This window comes from Macaca thibetana, chromosome X (genome assembly GCF_024542745.1).
Source record: "Macaca thibetana thibetana isolate TM-01 chromosome X, ASM2454274v1, whole genome shotgun sequence".
In the NCBI taxonomy this organism is placed as follows: Eukaryota; Metazoa; Chordata; class Mammalia; order Primates; family Cercopithecidae; genus Macaca; species Macaca thibetana.
This window is the reverse complement of record NC_065598.1, coordinates 81,528,406-81,543,877: the sequence shown is the minus strand read 5'-3', so window position 1 is coordinate 81,543,877 and position 15,472 is coordinate 81,528,406. Positions and strand designations below refer to the sequence as shown.

Sequence of the window (15,472 nt, the reverse complement as noted above, 5' to 3'; positions counted from 1 at the left end):
GTGAATAAAGTAATTCTGACTATGCTAGCATAAATAAATGTCTTTATCTGTGATGTGTGATGTGTGTGTATTCCTATTTGTTTTAATTTCTGCAGATTTATAAAACTTCTTAGTACACTTTTGTATCTTAAAAGACAGTCCAGTTGGCTAGTAAGGTTTGCTATGTTTCATTTGTTAATGCCATCGTATTTGAATTGGTTACAAGAAGGAGGAGAGAGGTATCATTTCTACAACAGCTACCAGATACTAGCCATGTACGTAATGGTCTTCTCAGAATGATACTAGCATAATATTATTAGCCCCAGCCTAAACAGACCAAACATCCTCTAGTCATGAATACCTTCACACACTGCTGGTGGATGTATAATTATCATAGTCAAATTTGGGAAATTAATTGGGCAGTATCTGTTCAAATGAGTAACACACATACTCTATGTCCCAGCAATCCTAATTCTGTGTGGAATTCTTTTTTTTTTTAAATTTATTTATTATTATTATACTTTAAGTTGTAGGGTACATGTGCATAACGTGCAGGTTTGTTACATATGTATACTTGTGCCATGTTGCTGTGCTGCACCCATCAACTCGTCATTTACATCAGGTATAACTCCCAATGCAATCCCTCCCCCCTCCCCCCTCCCCATGATAGGCCCCGGTGTGTGACGTTCCCCTTCCCGAGTCCAAGTGATCTCATTGTTCAGTTCCCACCTATGAGTGAGAACATGCGGTGTTTGGTTTTCTGTTCTTGTGATAGTTTGCTAAGAATGATGGTTTCCAGCTGCATCCATGTCCCTACAAAGGACACAAACTCATCCTTTTTTATGGCTGCATAGTATTCCATGGTGTATATGTGCCACATTTTCTTAATCCAATCTGTGTGGAATTCTAAAGAAACATGTTGCACAAGGATGCTCATTGCAGCATAGTGGAAACCTGGAATTAATCTAAATGTTAATCGGTAGGAAAACATACAAACAAGCTGAATACTACTAATTTAAAATAATGAGTTAAAACATGTATCTAGTACATAATACAAGAGATACTGTTTGGTTTAAGTTGTAGAACAACAAAAGCAATAATATTACTATTTATACATAGGTATTTATGTAGACACCTTAACTGACAACAATGGTAACTTCTGGGTAAGTGAGTGGAGGGAAGATGGTCAAGAGAAGGTCTTTAACCTTATCTATATAAATGTTTGTATTAAGAATGTGTTCGTGTATTATTTCATAACTAAAGAGCATCCCTCTTTTTTCTTGTCTTCTTGAATCTGCTCCTCTTGGGTCTGTGGGCAAAACCTGCCTGCACATGGTTGTATTTATAACCATTTTCCTAAACTGGATAATGTGTACCTGTTTTGCCTAATATCTGTAATTCTCTGCATTTGTCTGAGCAAGTCTTCTCAATTATTAGCAGAAAATTTGGGAACATACGCAAAAGATTCCTAGAAATGCTGAGCCTGCAGTACTGCTGTTGATATAAAGGGTGGGGGAGGATGAAAATGTTATAAGTTTGATAAGAACAACAACAAGAAAGAATGCAGAACATTTGGCAGTTTGAGTAAATGCATAGTCCTGTTTTAAGAACACATGTAATACCTACATTATAGCCATAGTTCTGTATGTGTCTGTCAGTGCTTCCCTTGTAAATTAATGATTCTGATTTTTAATAGTCCCCTTGTTCTAAAGAAAAAATATTTATACCTTTGTAGGAAAATATCCTGGAGTTGTGCCAATTGATTGTAAATTATGGTAAGGAGATTGAGTAATGCCATCAATTCTTTGCACACTAATGAAGTGATTGCAGTTTTGTTGGCTTTGAGGAAATATGTAAACAATGCCAGTGTGATGGATAGATTGATCATTTTATTGGACCATTTAAAAAATTATATTATTTCACTTTTACAGATTATTTTTAACAATACAGCCTACTCTTTGAAATTAGACAAGAAGCAGAATAGACAAAGCATAATTAAGAGTCAGCTTGAATTGATTTAAAATTAGTTACTCTTAGTTGAGTTTTCAAAGGTAGTTTGAAATTTACTCAAGTTTATTCTTCAAACTACCTTCTTCAAAGGTACTTTAAAATTTATTCTTAAAATTACTCTTAGTTGAGTTTTCAAAGGTAGTTTCTTATATTGATTTGAGAATTATTTTTTCTAAGTTTATTTTATTTTTAAAATTTGGGGCACATAGTAAATGTATATATTTATGGGGTGCATAAGATATTTTGATACAGGCATGCAATGTGAAATAAGCACATCATGGAGAATGGAGTGTCTGTCTCTTGGTTTGATCATTATTAAAGTTTACATCATTTGATGAGAAATTATTTGATGAGTACCATGTACACTATTCGGTTGATGGTTACTCTAAGAGCCCAGACTTCATCACTATGCAAAATATCCATGTAACAAAACTGTACTTGTACCCCTTAAATTTATATGAATTTTTAAAAATAAATAAAACAAATAATGAAAGAAAAATTGTGTTTGATAAAATATTATATCTTGTTAATTGCAAATATATAATAATAATAACATTTGGGTGTATATGAATGCAGAGTTCTTGAAGCAGAAACAAAAAAAATGCAACCTAACAGTACAAGTAGAATGTATTGCTATGAAAGCACTCTAGGAACTCTTTTATCATTGGATCATGTGAGAAGACAACAAAGTAATTTAGTTCTTTGGAAAGATGGACATTATCTAAGAAAGCACTAAATAATGCTCTTATTTCGTACTAATCAGATTATTATAAAAATAAAGAAAAAATACCATGAGAACTTAAGACTTTCAAATAATTTCTGAACTCCCTTTTGTTTCTCTTAACAGGAACTCCATTCTCCAACTTTAAAAATATCTACATGTGGCCCAAGTACTCTACATATAACCCAAAATACTGAACAGGTAAAAGAAGTTGTGAATTACATTAGATTTGTTCCTCTTTTTTATATGGAAGTCTTCTTCATGTATGTAAGCAATCTTTAGATCCTCATAAGACTTTACACATTCACATCATGTGAGGATCATAAAATATGAAAGAGGATTCTCACATATGAGAATCAACTCAGCCCAGTAAAAGTAATGTGAAACGAGTACTATGAATCAGATTCTTCTGTTTCATTGCCTATTCAATCTAACTGCTTTTAGTTTGAGTGCAGTTTAATTTAGCCAAGGATCTCCTAGTGAGTGTGGATGAAATACCCAGATCTCAGATTGATTGAAGACTTGGCTTTATGAGTGATTGTATTATGAGTTCATATTCAGAGAGAATAACTTATAGGGTCATAACTAACTCTTCTTATAGGTGTATGATTTGAAAGACACACAAGGGTCTATTTCCTTAGCCTTTATGGCTAATAATCCCACTTTTAGGATTATTCTTGAATCTAGGTATTGTGTATCCAAAAGGTAGCTATAATAATAAACAGAATATTAAAATATGTGTTTCATTAAGTAATTGCCATATATAAAAAAGTAAATTCTAAGAAAGTAAAACATAAAGCACACTAAGTTTGTTGTTACATGAAAGAGGAGTAAAGGGGTTATGGGATTTAGAAGGTAGGAAAGCGGGAGATGCTGTTTTAAGAAAACAATCTGACCCAGTGCGGGGTCAGGATGTGAACTTGGATAGTGAGGAGACAAATGAACAAAAATTGGTCTTTAGTCCTTGAGTACAGCAAGGAAAATATGATATTATGCAGAAAAATAAGAAGATTATTAAAGAAAAGTTTCCCTACCACTTCTCAGTTTGGTCTAGATTAGAGTTAGGTCAATTAGAGTAATGCACTTACTCAGCTTACATTTGCTGAACACCAAGTATGTGCCACATATTGCACCAAGATAAATTAGATACAATCACTATTTTCAAGAAGCTCACAGACTAGCATGGGCCACATACATAACAAACCACTGGACAGTGGGATAAAGGTTATAACTGACTTAGAAATGTAGCCCTATAGGATTTTGTTCTCATTGATATATAAGAACTCTCTTTATATGGATGATATTAACTCTTTTCCCTGCCATGGAACCCGTTGCCTGCTCATTACCAGGCAGGGAACCCCCGGCTTAGGCCTACAGCACAGAACCTCCATCCCGGGCTGATAGCACTGAGTGATTGCTGACCTGTATCTCCCTGGGTGGAGCCCCTGGGAGACAAGTAAAAGACCTTTGACCACAACCACTGCTAAGGTCATCTCTGCTGCCTCCAAGTTGAGGAGAAAACAAACACTGATATCACCATAGAGCTGTAATGGCCATCCCTGGAGTGCCAAGCCACAATTTACAGCCAGCACTCAAATGGGAGAGGAGCCCACACTTTCAGGGCATTGAGAGGGAGCATAGCTGCAACTGTGAGGAAATGACAGAGGAGCAACGGGACTGCGGAAGAGCCTACCAACAGATTGCTATGCCTAAGCGCCACGTATTGGATCACAACCCAAAGCTTCAACAACAATACCTCACTAACATAACTCCCTGTGAAACCAAAGACAAGAAGTCAGCTATTTAGACCCTGCACAAAATCTCAGCCCTGTGAAAACATCCAAAAAAGAAGTCTACTGACTGTGTTCAACCTACACTGCAGTTAAAGGAACACCCACACACGGAGGTAAGAAAAAACCAATGCAAGAACACTGGCAACTCAAAAGGACAGAGTGGCTTATGTCCTCCAAATGATCACACTTGTTCTCCAACAAAGGTTCTTAACCAGGTTGAACTGGCTGAAATAACAGAAACAGAATTCAGAATATGGATAGAAATAAAGATCATTGAGATTTAGGAGAATGGCAAAACCCAATCTGAGAAAACTAATAATCACAATAAAAGTATACAAGAGCCGACACATGGAATAGGTAGTGAAAAAAGAACCTAACTGATCTGATAGAGCTGAAAAAACACACTAGAAGAATTTCACAATGCAATCACAAGTATTAAAAGAAGAATACATCAAGCCAAGGAAAGAATCTCAGAACCTGAACACTGACTCTTTGAAATAAGACAGTCAGACAAAAATAAAGAAAAAAAGAATTAAAAAGAATGAACAAAATCTCTGAGGAATATGGGATTATGTAAACAAGCTAAATCTATGAATTATTGGCAACTCTGAAAGGGACAGGGAGAAAGCAAAACCTTGGAAAAACATTTTAGGATATAGTCCATGAAAACTTCCCTAGCCTTGCTAGAGAAGCCAACAGTCAAATTTAGAAAATACAGAGAACCATGCAAGGTTCTACACAAGAAGATAATCCTCAAAACACATAATCAGCAGATTTTTCAAGGTTGAAATGAAACAAAGAATGTTAATGGCAGCTAGAGAGAAAGGACAGGTCACTGACAAAGGAAAACCCATCAGGCTAACAGTGGACTTTTCAGCAGAAACCCTCAAGCCAGGAGAGATTAGAGGCCTGTATTCAATACTATTAAAGAAAAAAATCATCAAACAAGGATTTCATATCCAGTCAAACTAAGCTTCTTAAGCAAAGGATAAATAAGATTATTTTCAGATAAGCAAATGATAAGGGAGTTTGTTACCATCAGACCTGCCTTACAAGAGATCTTGAAAGGCGCACTAAACATGGAAAGTAAAGATCATTACCAGTCAATAGAAAAACACTCTTAAGTGCACAGATCAGTTACATTATAAAGCAGCCACACAAACAAGCCAGCACAATAACCAGTTAACAAAATAATAACAGAATCAAATGCACACACTTCAATACCAATCTTGAATGTAAATGGGCTAAACGTCCCAGTTAAAAGGCACAGAATGGCAAGCTGGATGAAGAACCTAGACTCCCCCCAAAAAATGCTGTCTTCAAGAGACCCATCTCACATACAATGACACCCGTAGGCTAAAAATAAAGGGATGGAGAAAAATCTACCAAGAAAATGAAAAAATAAAAAAGCACGGGTTGCAATACTAATTTCAGACAAAACAGACTTTAAGAAAGATTAGAAAAAAAAAAAAAAGACAAAGAAGGGCATTACCTAATGATAAATATTTCAATTTAACAGGAAGACTTAACTATCCTAAATATATATGCACCCATCACAGGAGTACCAAGATTCATAAAGCAAGTTCTTAGAGACTTACAAAGAGATGTAGACTCCCATGCAATAACAGTGGGAGACATCAACACTCCACTGAAAGTATTAGACAGCTCATCAAGGCAGAAACTTAACAAAGATACTCAGGTCTTGAACTCAAGATTTGACCAAATAGATCAGATAGACCTCTATGGAACTTCTCCTCCCCAAAACAACATACTATACATTCTTCTCATCATCACATAGCACATGCTCTAAAATCCACCAAACAGTCAGATATAAAACAATCCTCAGGAAATGCAAAAGAACTGAAATCATACCAAACACCTTCTTGGACCAAAGCGCAATAAAAATAGAAGTCAAATTTTTAAAAATCCCTCAAAATCATGCATTTACGTGGAAATTAAACAACATGCTCTTGAGTGACTTTTGGGTAAATAATAACATTAAGGCAGAAATCAAGAAGTTCTTTGAAACTAGTGAGAACAAAGACACAACATGCCAGAATCTCTGGTACACAGCTAAGGCAGTGTTAAGAGGGAAATTTATAGCATTAAACACCCACAACCAGAAGTTAGAAAGATCTCAAATTAACAACCTAACATCACAACAGTAAGAATTAGAAAATGAAGAGCAAACTAACCCCAAAGCTAGCAGAAGACAAGAAATAACCAAAATCATTACTGAACTAAAGGAAATTGAGACACAAAAAAACATTCAAAAGATCAACAAATCCAGGAGTTCGTTTCTCAAAAAATTAATAAGGCACATATGCTACTGGTTAGACTAATAAAGAAGAAGAGAGAGAAGATCCAAATAAACACACTTAGAAATGACAAAGAGGATGTTACCACTGATCTCACAGAAATAAAAATAACCATTAGAAACTGCTACAAACACCTCTATGCATACAAACTGAAAAACCTAGTAGAGATGAATGAATTCCTGGACACATTTTTCCTCCCAAGACGGAAGCAGGAAAAAATTGAATCTCTGAGCAGACCAATAATGAGCTCCAAAATTGAATCAGTAATAAATAACCTAACAACAACAACAAAAAGCCCAAGACCAGATGGATTCACAGCCAAATTCTACCAGATGTACAAAGAAGAGTTGGTACCATTCATATTGAAAGTACTACAAAAAAATGAAGAGGTGGGATTCCTCCCCAAATCATTCTATGAGGCCAGCATCACCTTGATACCAAAACCTGGCAGAGACACAGCAACAAAAAAAGAAAGCTTCAGGTCAATATCCCTGATGAGCATTGATGCAAAAATCCCCCACCAAATACTTGCAAACTTAATCCAGCAGCACATCAAAAAGCCAATCCACCACCATCAGATAGGTTTCACTTCTGGGATGCAACACTGGTTCAGCATTCACGAATTAATAAATGCAATGCATCACATAAACAGAACTATAGACAAAACCACATGATTATCTCAATAAATGCAGAAAGGCTTTTGATAAAATTTAACATTGCTTCATGTTAAAAAGTCTCAATAAACTAGGTATTGAAGGAACATACTTTAAAATAATAAGAGCCATATATGACAAACCTACAACCAACACCATAGTGAAAGGGAAAAAGCTGGAAGCATTCCCCTTGAAACCCTGCACAAGACAAGGATGCCCCCTTTCTCCACTCCTATTCAACATAGTATTGGGAGTACTGGTCAGAGCAAACAGGTAAGAGAAAGAAATAAAGAACATTAAAATAGAAAGAGAGGAAGTCAAACTATCCCTGTTTGCAGTTGACATGATTCTATATCTAGAAATCCCCATAGTCTTAGCCAAAAACTACCTTAAGCTGATCAACAACTTCAGCCAAATTTCAGGATACCAAATCAATGTGCAAAATCACTAACATTCTTATACACGGACAACAATTATGCCGAGAGCAAAATCAGAAATGCAATCCCTTTCACAATTGCCCCCCCCACACATACACACACACACACACACACACACACACACGAAATACCTAGGAATACAGCTAACTAGTGAGGTGAAAGATCTCTACAATGAGAATTACAAAACACTGCTCAAAGAAATCAGAGATGACACAAACATGGAGAAACATTCCATGCTCATGGATAGGAAGAATCAATATTGTTAAAATGATCATGCTGCCCAAAGTAATTTATAGATTCAATGCTATTCCTATTAAACTACCAAGGACATTCTTCACAGAACTAGAAATAAAACTATTTTAAAATTCATATGGAATGAGAAAAAGAGCCCAAATAGCCAAGGCAATCCTAAGCAAAAAGAACAAAGCTGGAGACATCACGCTGCCCAACTTCAAACTACTACAGGGCTATAGTAACCAAAACAGCATGGTACTGGTACAAGAACAGACACATAGACCAATGGAACAGAATAGAGAGTGCAGAAATGAAGCCACACACCTTACAACTATCAGATTTTTGACCAAGCTGTCAAAAACAAGCAATGGGGAAAGGACTCCCTATTCAATAAATGGAGCTGGGATAACTGGCTAGTCATATGCAGAAGATTGAAACTGGATTGATTACAGTCTTAAATGTAAAACCCCAAACTCTAAAAACCCTAGAAGACAACCTAAGCAATACCATTCTGGACATAGATTGATTACAGATTGAAACTAGATTGATTACAGTCTTAAATGTAAAACCCCAAACTCTAAAAACCCTAGAAGACAACCTAAGCAATACCATTCTGGACATAGAAACAAAATGTCAAAAGCAATCCCAATAAAAGCAAAATTGACAAACAGAATCTAATTTAACTAAGGAGCTTCTGCACATTAAAGGAAACTATCAATAGAGTGAAAGGACAACCTATAGAATGGGATAAAAATATTTGTCAACTACACATTTGACAAGTCTAATATCCAGCATCTATAAGGAACTTGAACAAATTTACAAGAGAAAAACAAACAACCCAATTAAAAAGTGGGCAAAGGACATGAACAGACACTTCTCAAAAGAAGCCATACATGTAACCAACAAGCATATGAAAAGAAGCTCAATATTACTGATCATTAGAGAAATGCAAGTCAAAACCACAATGAGATTCCATCTGGTAACAGTCAGAATGACTATTATTAAAAAGTCAGAAGAAAATAAAACCTAACAGATGCTGGTGAGACTGTGGAGAAAAGGGAAAGTTTATACATTGTTGGTGGGAGTGTAAATTAGTGTGGCAATTCCTCAAAGGACCAAAAATAGAACTACCCTTTTACCAGAAATCCCCTTACTGGGTATACAACTCAGCAATCCCATTACTGGGTATATATCCTAAGGAATATAAATCATTCTACCATAAAGACACATGTACATGAATGTTCATTGCAGTATTGTTCACAAAGGCAAAGATATGAAATCACTATGCCCATTAATGACAGATTGGATAAAGAAAATGTGATATATATATATATATATATATATATATATATATATATATATGCACCATGGAATAGTAGGCAGCCATAAAATAGAATGAGATCATGTCTTTTGTGGGAACATGGATGGAGCTGTAGGCCATTACGCAGCAAACTTACACAGGAACAGAAAACCAAATACCGCATGTTCTCACTTGTAAGTGGGAGCTAAATAATGAGAAATCCTGGACACAAAAAAGGGAGCAATACACATTGGCCCACACTTGAGGATGGAGGGTGGGAGGAGGGAGACGATTAGTAAAAATAACTACTGGGTACTGGGCTTAGTCCCTGGGTGATGAAATAATCTGTACAACAAACCCCTGTGTCATGAATTTACCTATATAACAAACCTGCATATGTCCTCCTGAACCTATAATAAAAGTTAAAAATAATAAATAAATCTACATGAACCCCCTAAAAAAATTCTTTTCCCATCAACATTTTACAATGATATCTATGGTCCTCTCTTTCCAGCACACTGAAGATTTATATGTTTAACTACACACACATACACGTTTTTCTCTTTGTGTCTCTTTTCATTGTTTTTAAGATAAGATGTCTTTTCCAAACCAGAGGTTTAATTCATCACTATTGAGGTATTATTTTCTTGTAATCATTTATAATGAAACAAGCATTTTAAAATGCTTGTCAAATATGGTTTGGAATGTGGATGAAATACCATGAAATGAGTATAATACAAGTACCCAGTAAAATGCTGGGCACAGAACACATGCTTTTATACATGTTTCTGAAATTAAAATTAACTAAATCATACATCATCATTCATGCAAATAACTAAAAATATCACACTGGAAATTGTTCCCTATTGTTATTGATAGCTCCAAGGTAATTAAATAACTATGATTATATCCAGCTTTTATCTTTTCTTTACAGGAACTTCATTCTCCAACAGTGAAAGTTAATACATATCCACAGACCACTATTAGGAAATATGTAGTACAAAATCCTGAACAGGTAAGACACAAACTTTTCCCAAGATATAATTCTTTAGAAGTTAATTGCTTAAACAAAAAGGCTTAATCACTTACCAGATCCTTAAGATCAGATTGTTGGACTTTCTTACAGTTACAAAGTAAATTGCTGATTATCAGTATCAATAAATGTCATCTTTAATGCCAGACAACCAGGCGTCTATATATTCTGACTCAGAGATGCAATACTTCCAAGCAGGTTGGAAATTATTGGGTTGTAAACATTTTCCTCTTCTATGGTCCCACCCTTATGCTACAAAAGACTTTTATGCACTTTGAACGAAAGAAAAAAGGGACAAAGTTCTTTTACAGGCTTCACATAAAAGCTCTGTCAATTGCTACACCAGGGGTTGGAGTTTTCAGACTATTTACCTTTGCCATGGAGATATGGACTAGGAAGATGAAAATTAAAGGTCAAAAGTTAAATAGTGCCCCTATGCCTGTATTGCCTGTGGTGTGTGAACTTTTGTGCCCAGAAATGAGTTTTTTAGAAAATTACATTATTATTGTTTACTGAGATATAAATCCTTACATTTCACAAACTGAGATTCCACTATAATAAGCCATCCTCAACACATGCATTTACATTCATGCACACATACCCCTTTTTTTAGCTGCAACAGGAAGCTCTAGGAGGTTGTAAGGACATCGGTTTCAAAATTGGCAACAGTATGATCCAGAGAGGACTACAATAATTCTTTGCTTTGCTCTTTATTTTTCTGCCATGATGTGAAGCCATCCTGCCCTTCCCTTATAAGATAAAAAATTTACTTCAGCTGTGGAAAGGAAAGGGTTAGATTAGGGTCCTGCTTCCTACTATTCTAAGTGAGTGGGGAAGATGTACTAAGCTTCTGCTAATATCTAAACCCTTTCTTCTTCATTTACTTATTTATTAAAAATAATCTCATGGCTCCTTCGCTAGGCAGGCTGCTAGTTGTGCATGTGTGTCGGTATGAACCTACGAGGCTCTGAGTCGAGGAGTGATTGTTTTGGACATTTGCTTGAGTTTTCATACATCCATGTAAATATTGAAAGGGCATGTTATTACAGTTAAATCAGTTGCCTGTTCCTCCTTTTGCAGAATCAAATATTTATGCAATGAATCTGAAAATGATGGAGGTAGGGAGGGAGAGGTAGGGAGGGGGAGATGGAAAGGGCCTGGGAGAGGATAGCATATCTTTTTCTGTTACTTGGCCAGTCACTTCACACATTCCTCTTCTTCCTTTCCCTCTCTCTTTTTCTTTCTTTTTATACATAATCTGGGGGATATGCATACTTGGATGCATATTGCACTTGATACTCCTGGCTTTCAGAGTTAGTTCTAGATACCCATTATTTTCATAGTGTGAGAATTGCTGTGCTTGCCTAGGATATATCCAGAGAGATTTAAAATGTCCAATCATTTGGATTTCAATCCACTTTGCCAGCAACTCTTACATGACTTTGGATGAATCCTTATTCTTTAGTTAATAGGGAAAAAAAATTAATAACTATTGGGTATATACTCCGTGCTGGGCAATTTCAATATTATGTCCTGGTTAATCCTAAAAAGGTGAAAAAAAAATGGAAGCAGAGAGAAATTCAGTCATTTACTCAATAAATATTTATTGATTGCCTACTGCATTCCAGAAATTGCCCTAAGAACTAGAGGATAAAGCAGTAAACAAAACAAAGTCCCAACCTTCTTCAACTTAAGTTCCTAGCTAGTGCAAAACCATTCAATTACAAAAGAGCAAAATTGGAACTGAAATTGAACAATAGAGAGATGGGAGTGAAACATTTGCAAATGAAGGACAATTGATGATGGAGGTGAATTAGGATCTAATACTCACTTATGCCCCCCCTTACCCACATGTAGTTACGAGAACGGAGAAATTAGAAGTATATATGCAAATACCTAACATATTGGAAAAACTGAGCCTACCCCTGTGAGACCTCATCAATATGACTGTGTTCAACTACAAACTTGTTCAACTTGTAGTTGAATACAGTCATATCGATTTTTCTCTCAGGACAAAGTCCCAGCAGAAGGTTGAAGAAAATGGTCATTTTAAATCATTTAACTCTTTACATTATTGAGGAATGAAGCAAATTTCAAGTTTCATGATGCTTTGTAAATGAAAAGTAATCTAACTTGTTTTACAAAATAGCTTGAAAATCCTGTTTAGCTATATGCCCCATTTTATTTATCTAAGTAGATTCTTTTTTTGTTTGCTCTTTTAAATCCCCTCAGGAGAAGATTCTGGTTTAATTACAATATTTATAATAAGCTGAGCCTTCTAAACAGCAATTTCATCCTCTTTCACCTCCCAGCTTGTCTAATCTTTATTTCTTTTTCCTGTAATTAAAATAATCTCAATCCACATGTCCCATTATGATTTTTTCTATCTCTGTTGAGTCTGTTTATTTTTTGTTGTTCCTGATCTCCATTTGTCATCATTTAATCTAAGGATTTATGCATTCTGGTTAACATCTGATCCAGAAATGAAGGAAATACATTTGTTCCATTAGTGGATATAATCCAATTAATACTAATCAATTTCATTAATTCCAGTTGTGAAGCTCCTGCTATGGGGAAGACACTATACAGTCTCTCAACAGAAAGTGAAATAAGACATGTTTCCCAAATTAAAGGAGCATACAGCTCTTATCAGGGAAAGAAATAAGACAGGTCCACAAATAGCTATGTAGAATACATGATGAGATGTAGGATAGATGCCATGAAAGGACTACGGATAAATTATTATTGGAGTTCAGATGTCAGAGATAATATATTTGTTTGGGGGAAATCAGGGAAGGATTTATTGTGGTATTTAAGGTATTAGTATGATTAATCTTGTTGTTAGCATTATTTTACTACTAAGGAAATGAAAGTTTGAGTAAGTATAACTTGCTCAGGTCTTCTGATGCTAATTCATCACTCTATATCTTTTCCGACAGCTATTTTAGATGGTAGCTTTAACAAGATTCGATGACTTATTGGATATGGAGAAAAGTCAATATGACCCTAAGCTTTTTAGCTTGAGACACTGAGAGTAAGGTGACCCACTTAAAGTGATTGAAATGTGAGTGGGAGGAGAAGTAGATTTAGAAAAGGGTGAAATTTTGAGTTTTATTTGAACCAGTAGCATTTTAGGTGCATAGAAACAAAGACACCTAATAGGCAGTTAAAAAATGACTCAAAGGTCACATTTGACAGAGATGTGGGAATCATTCCTCTTAAAGGTATCGTTGAAGCTATGGGAATGAGTGAGATCACTAAGAGGTAATGGAGAAGATTGGGTCAGAACTTTGAGAAATGTCTACTTTAAGTGAACAGAAGGAAGGAGCCACTTTCACAGACAGAGAGGTTATCAGCAAGGGATGTGAACACACCGTAACTGAAGCAAATGCAAACATGGGGTGCTCAACCATCTCAAATGACCAAAAGGCCCAAGAAGATGACGTTGGAGAAATAGAGTTTGACCATTAACAGTAATAAGAAAGGCTAAAGATGCAACAGAGAAAGTAGACAAATGGGATAATATTCTGGAAGACATAAGAAGGAATGGGATTCCAGGTACAGATGGAGAAATGACTTCAGGAAAAAAGAGAAAGAGAGAGAGAATGCATCTTTTTCCTTAAGTGGACGGAAGGAGCAGAAAAAAGAGATTTTTGAGATGTGCAGAAAAATAGAGAGATCTAATTAGATAGATTATCTTGGTTTTCACTGTAAATAGGAGGAGAAAGACGGAGTATAAGCACAGGAGTTGAGGAAAATGAAAATATTATCAACGTTATAAAGAATTTGATGAATACAAATATAACCACAAAGGTTGGAGGGTCTACTTGAAGTTGGATATCTTCAAATTGTAACGAGCCAAATCAGCAAATCTTTTTTAAAAAAATTTTCCACTAAGGTTTTGGGGCCTGGGAACAGTAAAGTAGATGTTGGGGATTATATATTTTGTTAGATGTGAGAATTACTGCCAGAGGTTCTAGCTGTTACAATTAAAATTATAAGATCTGCCACTTTGAAAACACCTATTAATTTTTAGGGTGGATCTGGCACCAATTCAAATGGACAGGTTGAGAAAAAGAAGGTGCCAAAATAGTAGAGTTGTCTAGCAGCTCATTTGTTGAGAAATCTAAAACTTCTGATTGAATTTATTTTGTTGACTTATTTTCAAAGAATTGTTTATTTATATCAATTTTTGATTTACTTTCTTACAGATTTGGGGAAAATAATAGTCCCCTAAATTTGGAGGTGTTTTTTTTTCAGTAAGTCATTCAAGTAATATGACCAAAATATTCGAGACAGAATCAACATCGTTTGTGCCTAGACCATCTTTTGTCTTGTAAAAAAAATGATTGTTCATCGTTTATAGTGAACTTCATTTCACAGAAAAAAAAAATTTCATGCTTTTGTTAAATTTGTTTTCCCTCTCTTAGAGGATGGTTACATTCCTAAGATGAAGGTTCATATCATTCCTTCTCACTCAGTCATCTATTCACTCACTATGTGGTACTCAAGACAGTCAAAGTCCCTGCCCTCAGTAAGCCTACTTGTGTATATTTTTGTAGAAAAGTTATAAGGGAATTATCAATATTATTTAAAACACAGTATGGATTTTAAATATTATATTACAATATTATTTAAAACAAATGTAATTTGTACATTAAAATTATAGATTAAGGGTACTTTAAAACACATGATATTACTTAATATTCTGCATTACCCTCCCTATGCTAAGAAAACTGAGACTCTGATAAGGTTAATGGCCTACCTGATTTTCTGCAGCACATAGGAGGAGGAAGAACTGAAATATAGGTTTTATGACTCAATGATTTCTCTCCCATTATACTTTCTTCCACTGATTTTAGTAGTCAAACCCAATGGATTTGTAGTAATCCAAATCCAATCCACTTTATAATTCTCATCTGTTGGCCACTTTGAAACATTTTTACCTTTGACTTCCTACTGCTTCTTGAAAATTACTCTTCCCTTAAATTACA

At 35.2% G+C, this 15,472-nt stretch overlaps 1 protein-coding gene across 1 annotated transcript in view; it reads left to right on the top strand.

The window, feature by feature from the left end:
• Positions 1 to 15,472, top strand: part of POF1B (POF1B actin binding protein) — a 102,755-nt gene that overhangs the window by 12,950 nt on the left and 74,333 nt on the right. The window contains exons 2-3 of the mRNA XM_050776503.1: positions 2,837 to 2,911; positions 10,380 to 10,460. Of these exons, the coding sequence (XP_050632460.1) occupies positions 2,837 to 2,911; positions 10,380 to 10,460 (156 nt within the window). The remainder of the gene's footprint in view (positions 1 to 2,836; positions 2,912 to 10,379; positions 10,461 to 15,472) is intronic.